Consider the following 23377-nt stretch of genomic DNA (forward strand, 5'->3'; position numbering starts at 1 on the left):
TGAATAACAAGAATTTATGCTGTTTAAAGGCAACATGCAACCTCAGATTTTGTGAACCTCAGTGACAAATTGTATATCATGATTATTTTTCAATATGATCCAATGGAATTTTTTTTAAACATTCTCTTTTAGAAAACAAGAAGAATAAATGTTAATTCAGGTTAAGAGTTATTACCTTGTTGGTTGTGATAAATACCATACTACTCCCCACAACTTTATAATTGTGTTATTACATTTTCAGATCAGAGGGGAAAGTGGTCTAATGGGTGGAGTGTGCAGAGCCAGGTGCTCAGTGTTCCCCAAAATTGACAAGTAATTGCAATGTACAACTATTTTGGAAGCATGTATTCTATACTTCCAAGATGTCTGCCATGTATCATCATGGAAGATGTCGGCCATAGTTAAAGAACAGAAAATACCATTTGAAGATGGCTGTCATCCACTATTGTTTATGCCAATGTCGGAGCAATTTTTGCAAACAACCAACAATCATTGGCAAAGAGAGAGAGATTGGTTTTTCCAATACTTGTTCTGAAAGGAGGACAACATGGGTGAACACACTTTTGAGCACAGTTTGTCTGTGGTATAGCCCACTAACAGAACCTGTTTGATTTCTTTAAATTTAAGTCATCTTCCTCAAAAGGAGGTCTTTATTCTTTGAACCTGACGTTTTTGCTTCATGCCTGAATGTGTTCCTAAGTAGTGACCTAATATTGTCCCAAATTGTGTCTAAAATGTCAACAAACTGGCTACAAAGTGTCCTATATTCCCTTATTAGTAATGCAGTCTCTTACACTTTGGTCGCATAGTTGTACCTCGTCCCTACTTGCCTTTTGTTACCCTAAACATGTTGCCTGGTGGATGTCTTACCCACCCTCCATAGCAACCCCAATTAGTGACCACTGTCTCACCGTTTGTATTCTTGGCAATGCCGTAGCATCCCCTCTTTATACTATATCTCCACAGGTACAGTCACTTGTCATCCTACTGCTTCAGTTATTATGTTGCCTTATGGCTGTGGTACCCGAAGGGAGTGCATGTGGGTAGGCTAATTCACTGTGACAAAATCATTAGCTGGTTGTCAGTCTTCAGCCAAGGCTCTACATGGGTCAGTAACATGTGATGCTTGTCGTAGGTTGTGCAGTAACTTTGTTAGGATTTTTCCATTGGCAGTCACACAACTGTATGACAATTCTTTTCTGGCTATTTCTTATTCACTGGTGTGGTCCGGAGATTTTGCCTAATGTTCATGGCAAATGAATTGAAGTAGTCAGTAAGCTCAAGGTCTAGCGTAGCCACATTCGATTTCTTTAGGTCACTCCATCTGCGTAGTCAACTGTATATTGGAAATGCTTAGAACTAATTTTTATAATTTTACATACAGTACTATTATGAACAGAATAATCTTACTAATACTCACAGGTGTGCTTATTCTGTCTTTTTGAATGACCAATAATATTTGAGCTAATCTACTTGCATTCGTTATTTCTTCCCTGAAAGCTAAAATACAGAGAAGCCTATGAAAAATCTAAAGGCAAAGCCATGGCGGCAAGTGATTCTCGACTTCTTCACTCGCTGCAAGTGGCCAAGATGAGCAGTGAGGTAACCTTCATTCATACCTCCTTTAAAGTTTGGAGCATGACTGTGGAATGAGGCTTAGTACAAAAGAGAAGCAAAGGTACCTTAACACTGCCCATGAGAACCTTAATGCCTGCTCAAAATTACAATTTCCATGGCTTTTAAAGAATGTCATGTTGGGCTCCCACAGGTTCATGGGTGATTCTGATAACTTTTCTAAAGAAACACTTCTTAGCTGGTATCCAACGTATGCTAAAGAACAATGGGTTCACTCACACAATGACGGCTCCAACCATGTCTCTCTACTTCCTCACTTCATTATGACCAAACCCTCTTCCTTTGCACTTTTCAGGTCGAGTACAAGAAAGATTTCAAGGAGAGCAAAACCCATTTCCACCTGCCACTCGATATGATCAACATCAAACACGCCAAGAAAGCGCAGGCCCTGGCTAGCGACCTGGACTACAGGAAGAGGCTGCACGAGTACACCACGCCCGCGGAGGACATGAAGGTCAAGTGGGCCAAGAAGGCATCTGGCCTTCAGAGTGAGGTATGAATAGGCCTGGCGGGACCCATGGAAGGCATCACACAATCTGCATTTAGTGTCTGACTTTCTGGTGATTGTTGGCATCAGGCACTGGTTATGTATATGGTTCTGTAAGATTCTAACGGATGGTATGTGGCTTCTGTTAGGCACCTGCTGTGCTTCTGTGTGTCTCTTGATGTCATGTGTCTTGTTTTCAAACTCTTCTTTAGAAAAGATTTACTCGAGATGTTCCATCACTAACTATGCAGTTACTACACATAAATCAACTGTCACCATACATTTTTCACTGGCCACCTTTAGTTCGCCTTTCTTGGGTCTTCCTAGTCTTTTATTGAACATCCTACAATATTCACAGGCCAACCTTAATCGTTCATTGATCACTCAGCTTTCTTCCATGTCCACTTGCCTCATTCATTGGTTACTTTGCTTCATTTATTGACAATATTGCTTCATTCACAGGCCACCTTGCCCAATTCACAGATCAGCATGCCACATTCCATGGTCCATGGGCCTCACATTCATCATGCTGTCCTGATCCGACATGTGTGCCATCAAGTAGTGAAGTGGAATGTAACAGAACTTCACAACAGGTCCATTCCAAAGTCAAAACACTGGGAGACAGTGCTAAGAAAACATTCAGTAATGTATCTTTTCATGTATATACGTACCTTCTGCAGAGACATCAACGTTTTTCTGTTCCTATAGCTACTACATCAACGAGGACACGCTTGATCACACCCAGGGGTGTTTCAGTGTGTGGTGTATGCACGACTGCTATTATTTCAGGTGTCTAAATTGTCTCAAAATTGTATCTGTGTTTTTCTTTGCAGCTTAAGTACCGGGCGGATTTGACTTGGATGAAAGGAGTTGGCTGGCTGACCGAAGGAAGCCTTGATGTGCAACAGGCGAAGAAGGCGGGAGATCTTGTCAGTGAGGTAATGGACGCACGTTTCCAAGGCAGCGCATTGTACTGTAGTGTATTGTAATTGGATTTATGTAGGGCTTGCTGCCGCTGATTTGTGTCACTTGCCATTAGAGATGCAAGCTTTTCCTTTTGGCTGAAGTAACTGGTCTCACCAACAAATTGTACCGGAAATTAGAGACCTGTGTGACGTAGAGAGCCAATCGTTTCCAAAGACAGAGGGTAGGGTTTATTTCCAGATGTATTTATTTAATAACACAATTCTAGAGCACCTGCTCACCTTAGAATGAAGCTTCAAGGCACACTGAAAATGTTCAGGAGTCTTCACGAGCTTTCGGAAGTTGGAGTAACATAGGGCCAGATGTGCGACCGTTTTTTGCGGTCACAAATGGGAAATCGGCCCATTTGCGACTGCAAAAAGGGTCCTGACATGTACAAACGCTATTTAGCGAGTCGTGACTCACAAAATAGCGTTCGCGACTCTCGCTATTAGGAAGGGGCGTCCCTTCCTAATAGCGAGTCACAATGGAATGTACCACTGTTTTGCAACTCCATTTACAGCATCAAAACACTCACAGCTTGCCACCTACTTCAAGTAGGTGGTAAGACACTTGGAAATGGGAAGGGGTTCCCAAATGACCACCTTCTCTTTGTGATTGGATGCGGAAATATTTTTTAAGAGCAGGCAGCCTGCCCTTAAAAAATTAAACTAAAACTTTATTTTTTTATTTTTTTAAATGCATCACGTTTTCCTTTAAGGAAAAGGGGCTGCAATTAAAAAAAAGGAAAAACTGCTTTATTAAAAAAGAAGTCACAAACATGGTGGTCTGGTGACTCCAGCAGGCCACCATCCCTGCGAGTGCTGGCCATTTCTAATGGGGTCGCAAATAGCACCTGTCTCATGAATATTAATGAGGCAGGCAATTTGTGACCCCATTAGGAATTGCTAACAGTGTCTGAGGCACTGTTGTGAACTGCAGTTTGAGAGTTGCAAAGCGACGCAATTTGTGAATCGCAAAATGTAAGGGTCGTACATCTGGCCCATAATGTCTTGCAAAATGTTTTCTGGAAGAGAGTTCCAGAGGTCGGCGTCAAGTGCCAAGAGAGAATAGACACTGGACTGCAGACCTGGGGGAGATTTTCTAAAAATACACGCAAGGCAGCGCAGCACCCAAAGAGGCTGAGCTGCGTTATGTGAGAGGGAGGTAGCAGGATAGCGCCATATCTTCAGAGATATGGCTCTCTTCTCCCCTCTCCCTAGTGCCGGCGCTGATTTCAACTGCCCAGCGCCATGCTGACACCTTAGCGCCATAGCGTTAGGGTGCGTGACTGTGTTTTACATAGGTTTTGTACAGGTAGGTTATCCTTCCTGTACAAAATACCATGCCTAGACAAGTTTTAAGGCTTTTCCCACTTTTCATGTGTGCTGCACAGTGCAACACCCATGCAAAGTCGGAAAAGAGAGGAGCAATAAAAACATTTCTAATTGTGTTAAATTTTGGCGCTAAACCCTGTCTGTAAATGTTTGGGTCAAAAGGCATGGGTGTTTGCATTGGGAATGCCCATGTACCACTCATGTAATGCCCCCTTGGTGCTAAGTAATGCGCTGCGTAAGCTGCCATTTTATCTTGAGGTAAAACTGTACTTGCAGTGGAAGCATTTACGTACAAAGCATGAAAGCTTAAATTGTGAGTGTCCTCGGAGTGGGGATGGGGTTGCATCCCTTGGTGCCCTCTAATTGAAGCTCCTCTCCTTAGTAACTGTACGCAAGGCTCTTTGCCGAGTCCTGTGGTGCACAGTCATCTTCTAGTCCCCACTGTCTTTGGATCTGAAGGCCTGGTTGACACTGACAGCTCGTCCACAAACTCGTAGTGTCAAGGGGAGCACAGACAAACACAGGAGTTTCCAGGGTGAGCCTAATGGATTACAGTCACAATTACCAGCGACCTCTAAATGAGTCTGCTGCCCTGCGTACTGGACAAAAACATCTGTCAGGGATCTCTGCAAGATTGCTGGATCGAAGTCTATCGACAAAGTGACTGTGAAGAGATTCGAACCAATCACTGATTTCCTTTCTAGTGACATCAGGAGGTGCACTCACTATAGTCCAAGGGCACTCTGCTAGGGGGAAGCTGCGCGAATCGTTTCAGTAATAAATCCAATTCCAGATGGATGTCGAATTTTTCGATGTTTGGCTTATTGCCAAGGACAGATCTAGGATCACATTTAAAAAGAGAAGCAAACAAACCACTTGATCTGCTCTGTGATCTTGAGCAGTTGTTTATCTGTTTGTGCAACAGCTGAGGCCTATGTGTTTTAGCAGTGCACATGAGACACAAGGTGGATGTGGCAATTTGTTCACTCATGTTTTAGTTAATGCAACATTTCTTGCCCACACCATTTACGGGCTATCCCCCCTCCCCCCAAAGACTTTCCAGGCAATGGAGTTTTACGAAACCAGCAACATTTCAAGGGTCCCTTAAAAAATAATAGTATTGAAACAAAAGCATTAAAGTACCTATAGTGTTTGGGCACACTCTGAACACTCCTCTGTATCTATCATTGGAGGAGACGGGCTCCTTTTGGGAAGAACTTCCCTTTAGCCTCAGGTGATAGCTCCTACACTTATAGGCTAATCCTACGCTGTGTTTTTGGTGCTTTTAAGTTTCTATGGATCTAATATCAGCAGATAACTTTTGAAATGAAAAAACTCTGAAAATTAGACCTTTGAGACTTTGTTTAGCAGTATCTGTTTGACCCATGACTGTCATATTTGTCAGGTGCTACCGCCATGAAAAGGGAGGCGCAGAAGCAACAAAGGGGCCCCTTGCCACTCTAGGGCCTAGGGTGCAATCAGAGGGGGCACATGTTGTGCCACCTGTATTTATGCACCCGAGTTCCTGCACGGTTTGGCATGCCCCACATGGTGCATGCCGCACCATGCGGGAACTTGCAGACGGCGCTGTCACTGCTGCGGTCCTCATGTAAGGCTCTCCGATGAGCCTTACAGATGGCCGGCATTGAAACGCAGCCGTGCCACTGCCCGCCGCGGCTTACAATCGTAATCCGGCAGGCACACTGTGGGAACGGCTTTGGCGTTCCTCCTACGGGGCTCTGGCGTGGCGGCCCATGGGAGGACGCCAAAGTCGCAATAAGGCCCTATGTCTCTACCAGATAAGGGGTTATCGAAGTTAAGTAACTTGTCCCACGGCCTTCAGCAGCTAAACATAATGCTACATTAAACCCTCTTTATGATGACCAGCTGTGGTGGTTAAGCTGATTCGCACATTGAAATTGCCGCATTATCCTCTGGTGTTCAGTGTGTAACTCAGGTACTAAAATGTCACAAAATGATTTTACCAGTACGTTTGCTGCTTTAGCTGCACTATGTTAACGTTGTCATCAAGGCTGATTGAACTTTTTGATATTTAAGGGCCTAATATCATTTTACTGTTTATTTCAGATTTTTGATCCAAGTATTATGTCCGTCTTGTTAGATCACTTCATAGCCACCTCTGATATTGAGGATGGGAGCCTGTGTTATGTTTTTAGTCGCCTTCTCCTGAGAGCACTAGACCTGCAGACCGAGCCTTGCAGGAAGCATGCATCCGGGGCAGTGCACTTGGGAACTAGAACTGCAGTTATCAGCTTTGAGAGGCAGAGTGTGCTGCTAAAGCTAAATAAACAGTTACACAAATCATTGCAATTGTGACTTGTTGCGCTCGCGCCACTGGTGCAAATGTGATTGCTTTGCAAAATGCGTCCACAAACACAATAAGATTTGTCACCTGTCGTTTTCTTTCCCCCATCAGAAAAAGTACAGACAGAAGGCGGACGCTCTGCGGTTCACCAGCGTGGCAGACAGCCCTCAGATCAAACACGCCAAGAAGAGCCAGGCGCTGCAGAGCGACGTGAGTGCCCCCTCCCATCGCCCCGCCCTCCCCCCGCCGCCGCCCGGTCCCCGGTTCTCACCCCCCATCTCCCTTCTCTCAAGGCCGCTTTATAATTAACTTGGCGAGCGGCGGGGACAGGTGCAGCGGATGCGAAGACAAGCGATCAGCTTGGAAATGAGCAGTGTCTTTAAATAGACGCGGGGCCTACTTGTAAGATTTAACGTCCTTTTAACTAGCGCCCTTAAAACCGGAGGTCTGCAACCTCCCTAATGGGAGACATAGTTATGCAGAACAGGGCCGGTTCAAAAGACGAAATTGGCTCCTTTAGCGCTTTTGTATTATGCATGAAACACTCCTGTTTCTTCATTTGGCTCCTGCACGCTGCTGCCTTTTCTTCTGCTGCTGACATCAAGGCCTGTACCTGTTTCCATTGTGTCCTGCAAGATGGCCGCCTAATCAGGGACAGACGCCTCGGCGCTGACTTTGAAAGGCAACGCCATGTAGAAAAAGAGCTTCTAGACAAACTCTTCCTGCCAAACTCCTGATTCTGGGGCCAGTTCCTCCGGTAAAGGCCTGCAGAGGCGGCTTCCTGTGCTGTGGTCTGCCACGAAGAGACCGCCCTATTGTTTACTAGGCTCTGCTCGCCCAGGAGCTCTCACACATCTTGCCAAACCACATTGATTCAGTTTTGATGGTTAATGATTTTTGAGACATGCCTACCTGTGCTTGACTAAGAGGAACTGAACTGCTCTGCGTGATAAGAGTGTTATAGGTTCGAGGCTTAAACCCCATTAGCTCAGCTCCCACAGTCACCTAATTCAGATATTATAAGACAGGCTTTTAGTTATGAGGTGAGGGAGAGCAGCGGGCTATTACTTTGATGCAGTCTATGGCAAAGCGTCCACAACAGTTTGGTAATGGGGATCCCACAGAGACATAGAAAATTCTCCTCAGGGGGGGGGGGGGCTTGGCACACCTTTGGATAGCTCAGACTGAGCTCAGTTTGGTTAAGTTCTATCTTGTGTCCAGCGCGCATATGCACATGCAGAGGTTTCTTGGCACACAGCTGCAAGAGACAACAGAAAAGGAAAAAAAACACAAACTGACTACCCGGAGAGGATGATAGACAAAAGTCAGGTATGAGAACTTTTACAAAATGCTTTTTTATTGCAGGTGGCCCTTAGAGAGGGTGGCACGGAGTTCAGGTTTAGGGGTGTTAAAAATAAAACCCAACACGTCCGAAAGCCTTCAGTCTAACATGTGTGCAATGCAAAAGTAGCAACCAGAACAGCAAATAAATTAAAAATAATTGCCAATTCAAATGAACAGATGTCTTGCTAGAAAAGGATCAGTTGGAACCTAATGCTAAAATACATTTAGTTTAGTACAGTATACATATGTTTTCTCTCATGGAACCTGCTCGCGTGACAGAAACGTGTTGCTTTCAGTCAATCAATCAATCAATCAATCAATCAATCAATCAATCACTGCATTTGTAAAGCGCGCTACATACCCGAGAGGGTCTCAGGGCACTGGGGAGGGGGGGGTGCTACTGGTCGAAGAGCCAGGTCTTGAGGAGTCTTCTGAAGGCCAGCAGGTCCTGGGTCTGTCGTAGGATGGTGGGGAGAGTGTTCCAGGTCTTGGCAGCGAGATAGGAGAAGGATCTGCCGCCGGCGGTGGTTTTTCGGATGCAGGGGACTGTGGCGAGGGCGAGGTTGGCTGAGCGGAGGCTTTGGGTGGGGGTGTGGAAGCTGAGTCGGTTATTGAGGTAGGTGGGTCCGGTGTTGTGCAGTGCTTTGTGTGCGTGGATCAGGAGCTTGAAGGTGATCCTTTTGTTGACGGGGAGCCAGTGCAGGCCTCTCAGGTGGAGTGTGATGTGGCTGCGGCGGGGGGCGTCGAGGATGAGTCGGGCCGAGGTGTTCTGGATGCGTTGGAGTCGTCTCAGGAGCTTGTTTGTAGTTCCTGAGTAGAGGGCGTTCCCGTAGTCGAGTCTGTTGGTGATGAGGGCCTGGGTAACGTTTTTTCTCGTGTCGAGGGGGATCCATTTGAAGATCCTGCGGAGCATACGGAGGGTGTTGAAGCAGGACGCGGAGACGGCGTTGACTTGCCTGGTCATGGAGAGAGTGAAGTCGAGGATGACCCCCAGGTTGCGTGCGTGGTCTGTGGGTTCCGGGGCTGTGCCTAGTGACGTGGGCCACCAAGAGTCGTCCCAGGCGGTTGGGGTGGGTCCGAGAAGGAGGACCTCCGTCTTGTCTGAGTTCAGCTTCAGTCTGCTGTCCTTCATCCAGTCGGCTACAGATCTTCATTCCTCTGTGGAGGTTAGCTTTGGCGGTGTGGGGATCTTCGGTGAGGGATATGATCAGCTGGGTGTCGTCGGCGTAGGAGATGATGTTGAGGTTGTGTTGTCGTGCGACGTGGGCGAGGGGGGCCATGTAGATATTGAACAGCGTCGGGCTGAGGGAGGATCCCTGTGGGACGCCGCAGATGATCTCAGTGGTTTTGGAGCGGAAGGGTGGGAGGCGAACGCTCTGGGTTCTGCCGGAGAGGAAGGATGTGGTCCAGGCCAGGGCCTTCTCTTGGATATCGGCGTCATGGAGGCGTGCTGATAGGGTGCGGTGGTAGACCGTGTCAAAGGCTGCTGATAGGTCCAGGAGGATGAGGGCGGCTGTTTCTCCTTTGTCCATCAGGGTCCGGATGTCGTCAGTGGCGGCGATGAGGGCGGTCTCGGTGCTGTGGTTGCTGCGAAAACCGGATTGGGAAGGGTCCAGGATGCTGTTAACTTCGAGGTAGCTGGTCAGCTGTTTGTTGACAATCTTCTCAGTCACTTTTGCCGGGAAAGGGAGCAGGGAGATGGGCCGGAAGTTCTTGAGGTCCTTGGGGTCCGCCTTGGGCTTCTTCAGAAGGTCGTTGATCTCGGCGTGCTTCCAGCTTTCTGGGAAGGTTGTTGTCTCGAAGGAACAGTTGATTGTTTTCAGGAGGTGGGGCGCGATGGTTGCGCTGGCTTTGTTGAAGACGTGGTGAGGGCAGGGTCCGATGGGGATCCGGAGTGGATGGAGTTCATGGTTTTGATGGTGTCTTTGTCGCTGACGCTGGACCAGATGGTCAGGCGACTGGTGCGAGTGGTAGTCGCAGGGGTGGTGCACTCGGTGGTGGGTGCGGGGGGTCGGAGTTGAAGCTGTCGTGGATGTCGGTGATCTTGCGGTGGAAGAAGGTGGCCAGGGAGTCGCACAGGTCTTGAGATGGCGGGATGTCATTGGTGATGGAGCTGGGGTTGGAGAGTTCTTTCACGATGCTGAAGAGCTCTTTGGTGTTGTGTGCGTTGTTGTCTAGGCGGTCCTTGAAGGCGGTCTTCTTTGCGGTCCTGATGAGTTGGTGGTGTCTGCGGGTGGCGCTCTTGAGGGCTGTGTGGTTGTCTGGTGTTCGGTCGCGGAGCCATTTCTTCTCCAGCTTCCGACAGGTGTGCTTGGAGATCCGGAGGTCCTCGGTGAACCAGGCGGCTTTCTTGTTGGTGTGGTTGGTTGTAGAGGTCTTGAGAGGGGCGAGGGTGTTGGCGCAGTCGTTGATCCACTGTGTGAGGTTGGTCGCGGCGGTGTCTGGGTCGGTGGGGTCGGTGGGTGGTCTCAGGGCGAGGGCGGTAGTCAGTTGGTCCTCGGTGACCTTGCCCCAGCAGCGGCGTGGTAGCTGTTGGGTGCGGTTGTGTGTGGTGGGTTTCCTGAAGGTGAAGTGGACGCATCTGTGGTCGGTCCAGTGTGGTTCGGTGGTGTGGTTGAAGGAGACGTGGGGGCTTGCGGAGAAGATGGGGTCGAGCGTGTGTCCAGCGGCGTGGGTAGGTGTTGTTACGAGCTGTTTGAGTCCGAGGTTGGCGAGGTTGTCGATCAGGGCGGTGGAGTTGGCGTCGTTGTTGTTCTCGAGGTGGAAGTTCAGGTCCCCGAGGAGGATGTAGTCCATGGAAGCGAGGGCGTGGGTGCTGATGAGGTCGGCGATGGTGTCACTGAACTGTGGGCGGGGTCCGGGAGGTCTGTAGATGAGAGTTCCTCTGAGGGTGGTGTTGGGGTCGGTGTGGATCTGGAAGTGCATTTGCTCGGCGGTGGTGCGGGTGTCATCGGTGTTCGTTGAGATTTTGATGGCGTCTTTGTGGATGATGGCGATTCTTCCTCCCACTCCGTTGGTGCGGTCTCTGCGGGAGATCTTGTAGCCCTGTGGGATGGCTATGGCGATGTCTGGTGCTGAGGTGGCGTTCAGCGAGGTCTCCGTCAGGAAGGCGACGTCGGGGCGGTGGAGTCTAGGAGGTCCCAGAGTTCAGCAAAAAAAACGTATCTAAAGAGCAGGTGGCATAAGAAGGTATCATTCATGATTTGCAATGCTCAGTTCATTATTCTGATAAACTCCTGCTTCCAGTTACCAGTACTGAAATCAAGGTTACGCTTTTCATAAATGTGCAAATGTGCTACCTTCAATAAAATGGCTTCTGGGCCTACTAGAATCATGAACCTTACCAAGCATAACTGAGGCTAAAGAACACTTCAGATCAATAAGGAACTACATGTATATTTGATTATAAAAAATATAGGTACACACAGTGATATACAGATGTACATAGAGAAGCATCATGATTGTGTGGCCAAATTTGCGCTGAATTTAGAAATGAAGAGTGTCAAGAAGTGACATATTGGAGGACCAAAATTGTAGCGTGGAGCAGGATCTGGCCCCTTAAAAGTTCTCTCCAGTTTAGCGAAAAAAACTGTTTTCTTTGACCAGTCCTGCATCGCTAACAATCACCAACAATAGGCATTCTAGAATGTTCCTTTGTTTGGATCAGGAAGGGTTTTGAGGATCTGCTGTGACATCATTCACTGGATGGGCTTTTTAAGAATTGAGGAGACTGATGAAATGGCTTTTTATATGAGTCACATGAGAGCGGGTGACCTCAAAGCTGGGGAACTGGGGTCGAGTCTCGGCAGGGACATTTAACAACCTGTGATTCTAGGAAAATGACCTAATCTCCGCATGCCTATCAAAATTAATGTGTCCGTCTTTAAAGCAACTGGTACTCATGTAAAGTGCTCTGATACCTTTGAGTCACATTTCGCTATATTAAAAGTCACCCCCCAAAAAAATCTTGGCTACGAACAGAGAGCAATGAAGAGAAGAAAGCAAAGGAGAAGCTGAGGTCAAATCCCCTAGGGCTGGACATCAGGCTGGCTAGTTGATTTGTTTCCTCTTGGAGGCACAGGACTAGGTTTTTGGGACGCCTCAGGAACACTGCAGTCCACAGCCCATCATGCATCCCATCAAAACTGTCATGGCTGAAACGGGTTGCAGTCATAACGTACAACATGATCTTTTTTAGCAGCCTAATTTGAAAATAAGCATATTGCTTAGATCGTCCACTGAACCCCGGAACATCCACTAAATCAAGGAGATAAATCCATTAAGGATTACAGCTACTTTAGACAACCGCCAGACTGGTACATAGGCTCCCCCTTGGAAAGGACCCAATAGCATAATGAAATCTCCTCCCAGTAGAAAGAACAATCTTAGATGCCCAGACGTTTAAAAAACAAAGGGGCAGATTTACAAGAAAGTGTACAGATGCGTCACCTTCCCTGCGTCACTCTTAGAAACCCTTGCGCCACCATAGGTGCGCCGTATTTACAATACGGTGCACTATGGCGCAAGGATTGACAGATGCGTCAGAAATTCTGACACATCTGTTGGCGGAAAAGTCAAGCATTGCTGGAGTCGTGTCGCAAGCACGACGCAATTCCAACAATGCGTGTTGAGGCCTATTCCCACTACACTGCGTCACTACTTACGCCTGCTTGAAGCAGGCGTAAGGTTTTGACGCAGTGGCGTCCTAAAAGTGACACAGTGAAATCTTGTAGATTTCACTGAGTCACTTTTACGGGGCCTTCCTGCTTGGGAACGCCCACCCTGCATACATCATACCTGACGCAGGTATAATGTGATGCAGGGCTTTACAACGTGACGCATCTCCCTAGATACGTCACGCTGTAAATAGGCCGCATTGTTTGCGCCGCTGTTGCATCAAAAAAGTGATGCAACTGCAGCTCAAAAGTCAAGCAAGGGGCTTGTAAATCTGCCCCAAAGTTTAAAATTAGACTAAATGGCCAAAATCACGTGAAATTACACAAAATGCTGGTCTGGCATTTTGCCCTATTTCTTTAGCGTGAAATGCATCCTTGCATCCATTTTGGACACAAGGATGCATTACTCTCTAAAAAAATACAAAATCACATGCAACGTGAGCACCATGCTGTACGTTTATGTTGTTCTCACGCTCCTGAGATACGATTTTTACCAGCAAAAAATCTCAAGTATGCTTTGAATCATAATCTTGGGTATTTTGTGTAACAAGCGTAAATGCCGGAAATTACACAAGATCATGCCAGTGTAAACAAAATTTCACCTGGGCCGATTCGAAATAAGATATTGTGTCAATATAAGGCTAGTAGACACTGCCCTAAAGACTTTTGAACCCCATATAATGCCTTTTTAATCACATATCATCCGTCAGTATGCTGACACATATTAATCTCCAGAAAAATCAGCATCTTACATATCAGCACCAGTAAAGCTGTGGATCCACCTGTTTTGAACATAATACCTACCCAGGCCCCATATCATTATTTTGAAACAGTGCTAAATTAACTAGCAGCGTGTTCAATTTTTCCAACATTTACACTCCTCCATGCTACTATTCAGTCCCTGAAAGAACATTCCACGTAATTTGCCATGTTGTTTCCTCACTAAATATTAGAGGAAATCACTTCTGCACCTTCCGTACTGCTCCGCACTACCATGTATTCAATTCTCTATTGCTTTATACATGTTATTCCTTCTTTGCCCATCCCCAAAACACCCAGGGGCCATATTATCAAGAATGGCGATAACATTATTGCCGTATTAGCGACATGAAACTGCCGCTAAAGCGGCGATAAGGGGCTTGATAATAGACCCTAGAGAATTCCAATAGAAACCCAGGTTCTGGTGTCAAGGACATCAAACCTGGGCTTCTATTGGAATTCTCTAGGGCCTATTATCAAGCCCCTTATCGCCGCTTTAGCAGCAGTTTCCTGCCGCTAAAACGACGATAATGTTATCGCCGTTCTTGATAATATGGCCCTCAGATGTAAACACTCAATCATACTGCAGTAAGCACAATTTCCAGCCCGCTCCTTCCTCCATTATTTGGCATTTCTGACCACTTGTTCAGGTTTGCTCAAGGGTATCCAGGGGTTACTTGGTCTCGTTTGTATCGATTGCAGTTATGTACATGGGTCTCTGTCCTATTATCATCCCAATTTGAAAACCAAGCACACCTCTCGAGATCTCAGCATATACACAGAGTAGATGTCACACATCCGAAAGAAATATCACATTGGGGAATTAAATACCATCTGTTACAGTCATCATCAAGGCACCATATGAAAAGTAGCATATCAGTCGTCCCTTAGATATAAACCTAGTTATGCACCTAACTAGACTTAGTGCAATAACTTGAAGTCATCCCAATTAACACAGATAGGCCTTCAGACTTTTCACAGTAATTACAACCACTAAGACAGGACTAGTACATTTGTCAATGCATTCACAATTGTTATAGCAGGTCTACATGCTTTGCCATTAATTCCAAGTGTCCATCTATAGAACATTAAAATTATTATCTTATCCTCATCCTGGCAACGTGTACAATAAATGTGGCCAGACCAGAGAAAATGCATGTTACCATGAACAATGAGCAATTGCTGAGAGCTAAGCTAAGCTCTAGCCAGACTAATTGGTTCACTGTGGGAACCACTGATCTTTTGTGATTGCCACCTTGGGTACCCCAGTTCCCTAGAAGCCCTGAGGACCCTGTAATCTCTACCGGGGTGAGCAGTCCCAGGGCTTTTAAAGAAAGGTGGCCCACAGAAGGGAATATTGAACATGTTAACTCCTGTTCTTGCACATTAACACTCTTTTCCTGGTGGTGGGTCCATCCACCAGTATCAACTTGTGGGGGCCTCCTGACACCCAGACTTGGTTAACCTCTGTTCAGTGTCCTTTCTGCACAGCCGTGGTCTCCTGCACTAGATATCATCCTCCTCAAGGGCTACTTCCAGTACCCTATAGCGAGCTGGCTCCTCTCAAGGCAGATGCAGTTCCAGGGTTAGAAGCAGAACCTGTCGCAGTGCTCCTTAGTCACCAGGCAGCTAGGCTGATGCTTACAGAAGGCAGGTGCTATTCTGTGAGAATATAGGCAAGGAATTACCTTCTTTCCAGCAGGCAGTCCCCGCTTCTCCAGGCAGTCTGCAGCACTCCTTGCAAGGGTCTTAACCAGGTTGCATCAATCTGATGGAAGCCAGCAACCGAAGAGCGTGGAACTGGAGCTTAAGTAAATCCTACCTCTGTCCTTATATACATTTCCAATAACCTTTTCCTTTTCTTCATTTTTTTGTTATACACATGTATTGTAATAGGTTATGGTTTTTCACTTGGGGTCACTTGTCACTGTAAATATTGAATTGTATATATTTGCAATTTTTATAAATGTATTTTTGATGAACTCTTTATGAAACTAATGAACCTTAGAATAAAATAACACCTACCTCGGTTGAGGTTAGGTTTTATAAATAAAAAAGAAAATAGGTTTTCTGTGTGGGCTTATTATGAAAATTGATTTATAATGTATTTGATAGTTTTTCTATGAAAGAAAAGTCATATTTGGTTGTGATTAATTCAGCGTGACATATTGAGTCACAGATCGTGTATTATAATTCATGAGTGAGTTCCTTGTGAATATTGTTTTGGACTTCACACTGTGGTGTGGGTCCTTGCACTGGTCAGCAAGAATGTCACCACAATCACCTGGGCTCCTAACCAGCAGTTATGCTAGTCTAGTTTGCAGACAACTATGTGGATTCCAGAGATCCACCGCTGGAGCTGCTTTCAGCCAGTGCCTGAAATTTAGTTGCCCCAGGCAGGTCAGGCTAGCCTTTTGTCACTCAGAATCATGAAGGAAGGGGCGAAGCTTGGTGTTCCCTGACAGGGGAACCTGATGTGTACCATTCACACACAGGAAATCCAGAGTGAAATCATGTCCCCTTACAGTAAAGCACAACAGACATAGCCAAGCCTCGAACAAATTCACATACGTACCATGCACTGTGCACACACCCTCTGCAACCCACCCAAATGCTCTCTCTAAAGCTGTCAACGGGCTGCTGGCCTCATATTAAAAGGCGAGCACTACAGGTTGCAACTCATAATCCAATTTTAACAGAGCTTACTTTAGGTGAGACTCAATTATGGAGGCTCACCACACAGCAGAAGTTCAAATATTAAAGGCCAGAAAGCATGAAACTGGGAGTTTTCATCATATAGAACACATTTTCCTCACTGCATTCCAATCAAAAGCTATAGGTCCATCCCCTCAACCTCCAAGCAACAAATATGTACTTAAATCTTGTGTTCCCAAATGCCACTGCCAGGGGCATACCACAACCCTACTCATGCAGCTCAGGGTATCTTGTAACATGCTGTGAGGTAAATTGTAGGGACTTAGGCCACAATATTAATATTGCAGAACTTTAGCACAGCTTTTGCATGTAAAAATGAAATACTTAGTTAACGACCCAGGTAACTTCAGCAGCCCTCATGGTATTAGTTCATAAAAAAATTTAAGCGAACTAGCAACAATTCCTACCGTTGCAATGTTCCCACCAGTTCACATAGAGGTCCCTTATGGGAAACATGGAAGCACACTCACGGCCTAAAATAATTGTGGCGTATGCTGGTTCTCCCTCACAATCTATGGCAACCTCCTTGTGAATGCCTAGGAATCTCACGCTAGTGGTATAGTTGACACACCTCTGTATGTCTGGATTTTGTTGAAGGTATTATAGCGCTACACTATGCAAGCCGGAACAGAATTCACTACATAACACTGGAGGTGTCATGGCATCATTTGCATGGGAGACTTCTCATGCAAATGGTGCAATATGCATTACTAAAGATACAGAAAAACACACCATTGTATGTGTACATTGAGCGACACCATCTGTTTCTGGGTAGCACAATGTCTATCATGCAATGTATTGGTCCTTTGCAAATGCGCACATCCCGCTAATGAGAAAAAAAGAGTTCAAGTGATGCCATACTTTTTTCCCAGATTTTTTTTGTATGTTAAAACATTTATATTGTATTTGTTACAAAGTGCGTTAAATTCTTGGTTCCAGTTCCAGTGATGACTTCAGATCTTAATAAGATATTTTACGTTAATGTACATTATGTTTCTATTTTTAGTGTGTTATTATTTTATGCAATAGACAATACAGTAATATGCATAGACAAATAACAATTGTATAGCAACTATGCTGTGTTAATTAAAATGTTAGTTTTCCCTCAAAAATAGCCCAAATATTGTCCTTGTGCTCATTTGTTTCAAAAACAGCTCACATACAAGTCAGGGGGAGAAGAGCTTCGTCATCACTACACAATCAACTTGGACGAGCCCATCTTCAAGCAGGCCAGAGTAAACGCTGCTAATCTGAGTGCGGTAGGTCAGGTCTAAACACTGTCTCCAAGCACTGTTTTGCCAAAAAGTTTAGAAGGCATGTTTCACTCATGCACGTTTAGGGCTACCTTCCCTCAGGTGTGGCGAGTGTGCATGGTAGCGTCTGACGACTGCTGTATGTGTCTTGTTTGATAGGCAACTGGCAAGGCGTGTCTGGAGGCTTGGATGGGGGCAAGCAAAGTATTTATTCCAGGCAGGAAGTCTGATTCTCATCAGTATTCAGATGTATGTATTGTTTTCAGCTAAAATTCATTACATTAAACTACACACATTATAATCATAAAGCTAGCACCACAGGATAACAATACATAAACAAGTTAAACACTACATTAATTCTTTACTATTTGCATTACAATTCACACTAAGCTCAAATTTGCGGTTGTCAAAGTAGCCATGAGTAAAAATCCACGGCCATATAAATTGATTCAATATCAGGCCTTTTTCACTCTCTCTAGAGATTTTGCACTCAAATAATAAATTAAGCAAATAGTTATTGTACGTCTGAGTGTTTTCATGTGATCTGATTAGCATCCAGGTTCGAATGGAGAATTTCAGGAGTTTACTATCAGTATTAGCGATGGTCTTTGAGAGAGCAAAGTGGTCCTCATTGGTACAGCTTATGGGGCAGGCCTGAAGGGTAGTGCTACTGGATACCATGGATATCATGGCTAGAATCGATCGACGGGATCTGACATCGATACTGAACGTTAGTCAGTGGCTCTCTACCTACCAGTCAGGATTGAGCTCTCTGAGAGACCTAAGATCTGAATGGTTAGTGGACTCATGAAGCCAGATTCTCCAGAGGTTATCTGTCATGTCAGGGATTCTGTCTTCTCCACGTATGGGGGTGCGGGAGATGGAGAGGAGCTTCCAGATCAGTATACCAAGCCTCTTGGATCCATCCTGGGCACCAATCTCACCCTCAATTAACTCATTTCCAAGAAATCTAAGACTTGTCATCAGAATTGCTGTTCAAGTCATTGTACTCTAGCATGTGGATGGTGCGAGGCCCTGTTCAGCGGCCTCCCAGTCTCCACACTGCCCCCCTTAAGGACATCACACATTCAGAAGCATGCTTCATCGAGGGCCTAGAGTAACATGGCCACATCATCCCCACGCTGATGTAACTCCAATGGGCCCCTTGCTTGCTGGCAGCATCTTCAAAACAAGTTGCATCGTCTACAAAGCCACTACGACCAGCACCCTTGTATATCTGCCTTACAAGTTCATCATCTACGGTGGCGCTCAGCACAACCACAGCCATGGCGCCATCAGACTGCAGACAAAGAGTGTAAAAAAGAAGGCAACAAGACTTCTCTATCTTTACACCCAGGCCCTGTAATGACATCTCTATATCCATCACGACCATCTCAACGGTGCACCAATTTTAGAAAGAGCCAAAGATGAGCCTCTTTAAAAAGCACTCTATCATGATGGCGCAACAGTCCACTTTCACACTCAAATACCAGATGCCCTTCCAATCACACTTTCACTGTGCCTTTGCCTTGGACCTCAGACAGCCACCCGCAGCCTTTTGGATAGGTTTGAGCTAGATAAGTCCCACATACATTCATACGTGTAGTACTTCAGTGAGCAGTAAGTGAATGAGATGCAACAAATAACAACTAATGGCTAGCAATCCCTTCTGCAAAGTACTGGGCATAGGGGGACCACATTCTTCCAGATTGGGTGAACAGATTGGGTGAACCTTCCCACACAAACTTGAGCACACAGCCACGGCCAGACACCTTTGCTTTTCTAGGCTGGGGATCATTGGTTCCAATCCTTTACTTAGTTGGACCAGACAGTGAAAAAGAGGGAAACCATTCCCACACCTGTTCGCATGTCAACAGGTGTCTCTATATTTCCTGTTCAATACCCAGGGCATAAGGAGTCATTTTGGGGAAGACAGACTCATTCCCTCATTACAAGTGGTCCAACTTTAGATGCGATAATTATCTCTCATCAGATAAAATCCTACATCTAGGTGTTGGGAATCTATTGGGTGAGATTATCACCTAGTACAGGCTTTGCACAGGATATGGAGCATAACGTGGATTTCGGTGCTTACAGAACCAAAATCATATTTCCTGCTTTTTGGAACAGGCCACCACCATCACTGACTTCTTCTGAGAAGGTCAGTGACGGTGGTGGTGTGTTGTATTATCCGGTCTGAGCTTTCAGAACCCAACGGGTGTGGATATTAAGCTGTGAAATTTATATATGGTCACCTGGTATTTCCCTACAACAATAAAGGAGCAGTACTAGTGTTCCAAGAATTTCATGGAGAACTGAAATATTTTATACGTAGACTTTGAAGTGACATTGCTGTAAAGAAATACATTAACCCTGATGAAGTCCTCACGGAGGATGAAACGCATTAGCCGGGCTGTTTCTTTAATGTATTAAAAAATGATAAAGAGAATTGTTTTGAGGCTTCATACCACAGCTCCCACGTTATTTTGATATTGGAGAAGAGTACATTGATATTGACACCATTTAACTATGTGTATTTCATGAAAGGAGGAGAGAAGAAACAAAGAGATCAAGCTCTACAATACAATTGTTGGATTTTTGAGGCGCTCCCTTTCATGTGTTTTTTCTGGTTTAATGTATTTATGTTTTTGGAGTAGTTTGACCATTAGAGGGTGAGTACAGACCACTATTACCTTGTGGAACCAGCACCTATGCGGCTGTCTTCAGCCAGAACTACTCTTGCTTTGGAATTATATGTGTGGTTACAGGAGTTGAGCACAAATCAGAAATTAAAATTATCGAGCCACTCTGCGTTTGCCGACGGCCCTTCCATTAGGCAGTCTCACGTACACGGAGACGGTCGCATTGACGAAGCGCGTACCCCCGGAATTTTCACGTTTTTAGCATGGAATTGCAGCAAGTATTTTGACGCCACGGGGGCAGATCCAATTCATTATCTTTAAGATTAAGCTGGAGAAACGTATTCCTTTTCTGTTGGATTCTTTAACAGGAACCACGAACCTCATTCCTTCCCTTTAAATAATGGGTTGCCCCGCACAGTCCTGATGAAGATCCGCAAGGCCGAGGAATTAACGCCCCTTTTGGCTACAAGTCGGATCGAAACGTCGACGCCCTTTTAATTCTGCCTGGACCCTGAGCCCTAATCCCACGTGCCATCTTGGAATTGATTTTCAGTCTGAAATTAAATACATTACTGTGTTATCTTGGCCAGGCAACTCTAGGACGGTGATTTACAACCAGTCCTCTTGTGTTATGCTTTGACATATTAAGTCTCTTACGTATTTCTGTGGAAATATCCACTTCTATCACTTCACTCTTGAGCACCCTGTCTTCTGCATGTCTCCCCCTGGAGCAACCCCTTTCCTAACTGCCATTTGAATTTGAATACTGTTTTGGGTCCCACCAATTGATTCTAATAAATATATGGTGATCCAGAATGTGGTCTGTCTTGCACTTTTTAATTTCATGTTGTGTACTTAACTTATAAACATGCTAAGTCATAATCATTGATTGAGTTGAAATATAGGTCCAGGACCACTGTTTTTTGTATCGAACATTACCCAGGTCCTTGACCAATTTTGTGTTACCCCGTTCTTTGTAATGGCTACTCTTAATAAGAGCCTCAGGGATTGATAAGGTAGGCCTGTCCAAAAGGAAGTGTAACGAGAGTATGTTACCTCACCCGAGTACTTACCCAAACACAGTTCAACCTGCCAAAAGTGGGTGGAATTCATGCCCAGTAAATGGACGAATAATGGGGAATACATGTGGAGACAAGTGCAAGATGTGTCTTGCATATCCGGCCTAAGGGATTTTCTTGTTTGATATCTTTTTCAAATTGACACCACAACACCTTTTTGAAATGGAAAGCAAATAAACAAAAGTTTCTACCACAGAGGACTTTTCATACATGCACAAGCGTCCTTGAATGATTACCAATCTTACTGTGAGAATTCTGGGACATGTCATTAGGTAGCAAATGCTTCAATGAGACCACCCAGTGAATGACATCATGATACTATCAGAATCAAACCACACATTCTGGCACATTCTGAAATCTTTGTTTTTATTGCTGGTGATGCCACGTTCGATAAAAGAGGAAATCAATTAAATGTATTTTCTTTCGATGGCACTGTGAAGACCCAGCCACTACATTTCGGATTGTCACCTGTTCGATGTGACATTACAGAAGCTATAAAAGCACGCCCCATCCCGTCAAGCCGACTTTCATTCCTTACAAATGTGATAACATTTGTCTCCTACCATTTGTTTTGTCAGAAGTGCTTTCTTTACAGTTTCCATGCTTCACATCTTTTCTCTCCTTCCAGTTATCACTTTTGGAGTTACTTATTATCTTTTTCTGCACCAAGTATGATGTTTATCTCCACGAATGCACAACTTTCTTGATTTCATTCATTCTGTTGCATTGATATCCATTTTTCCTGGAACAAGAAGCTATCAACATTCACGAAGCTTGCTTGTATTTGTGTCCGCTGATTCAATCAGCTTAACCCCTTCGATGCTGCGCAGATTCCGCCGCTGTGCTGACGGAATCTTGCGCGGGCGTGGTCATGACGGAATGGTTCCGTCATGAGCACAGCTCAACCGTGGGTCATGATGGAACCATTCCGTCATGAGCACCGAAGGGGTTAAGCCAAACACGGGGGCAGGATTCGGATAGATTCCGCATATCAGCTTGTCCAGGAAGGAGGAAGGCAATGAGGATACTGCAGGACAACGAGGAAGTGTCTACTGACAACTCCTTGCCCCCCCCCCCATAAATCTTGAAAGAAATTCGGACCACACTTAAAAGAAAGAGCCTTTGGTTTAATGGTTATAAAAAAGAAAATACCTTCGTAACAAGAGTTTTCAAACTCTAAAAACACTTTAAAGATGTTTAGACTCATCAAGACCAATAAGGCGCTACATCTCTGAAAAATAACTCAGCCTGCTTGCCACTTACATTGCAAAGTGTTAGATGCCTTCTACAGACAGGCGACAAAATATAAGATGCCAGAAAGGTGTTACTGAAACAGGATGTTCCCTGCTTGCTGAGTGCTTCAAAGTTCTTTATTGAAAACTGAATTTCCCTTACTCTTGAAACATCATTTTGTTTTGAGGATCAATGCCTAGGGACAAATTGCTACCTTGAGATTTCTTAGATCTAAAAGAATTCTGTGCACCATTAAATCCCCCTTAAGTGTATGGACAGAAGGTTCCACAAGATTTCTTCCCACTCATTGATACTAGGATGTCCATGAGAGTGGCATTGAGCACATACCTGGAGAACATGCACAAGGGAAGGGAATCCCACTAGACCTGCAACCAAAGGGAAGCCTGTGGACTCCATTATTTTAATTCTTTTCCACAGTAGCTCAATAAGTAGGGCTGTGAACCATTCCCTGGGTGGCTGGGAGGGACAGTGAAAGCTGGCTGCTGGAGGCCGACACTTCCTTCTACCTTTTATCTTCCTCTAGGACTTACCCAAGAACTATAGGAATAATTCCCGAAATATAGAAGAGATCTTTTTGTGGAGAGGATTGTGGGCCAAAATCCTAATATTTTTCTATTATTTGTCAACAAAATAATAAAAGGAGAAAATGAAAAGGGACATTCTTCTGTCAGACCTGGAGAATTCCTGACACAAACCCACCGACACACACACACATGCACACACACACATTTCAGTTTGTCAAAGGAAAAGAAGACTACAGTTCAAAACTCATCAATAAAAAGTTCAGTGTACACCTTAAGAGTGTTTCCGCATGTATAGTGCTTGCAGCAGGCTTTTTCATACAGTCAGATGTTCTCATCTGCCCCTAGGTGTGCTGTTATGCTGACCTTAACTACTGATATCCATC

The 23377-nt window shown here is 45.2% G+C and overlaps 1 protein-coding gene across 1 annotated transcript in view; it reads left to right on the forward strand.

Annotated features, from left to right (window-relative positions):
- Window positions 1-23377, forward strand: part of NRAP (nebulin related anchoring protein) — a 289660-nt gene that overhangs the window by 141447 nt on the left and 124836 nt on the right. Inside the window, exons 18-22 of the mRNA XM_085603355.1 lie at window positions 1501-1602; window positions 1931-2128; window positions 2956-3060; window positions 6860-6958; window positions 17397-17501. Coding sequence (XP_085459481.1) covers window positions 1501-1602; window positions 1931-2128; window positions 2956-3060; window positions 6860-6958; window positions 17397-17501 — 609 coding nt within the window. The remainder of the gene's footprint in view (window positions 1-1500; window positions 1603-1930; window positions 2129-2955; window positions 3061-6859; window positions 6959-17396; window positions 17502-23377) is intronic.

This window comes from Triturus cristatus, chromosome 1_2 (genome assembly GCF_964204655.1).
Source record: "Triturus cristatus chromosome 1_2, aTriCri1.1, whole genome shotgun sequence".
Taxonomy (NCBI): Eukaryota; Metazoa; Chordata; class Amphibia; order Caudata; family Salamandridae; genus Triturus; species Triturus cristatus.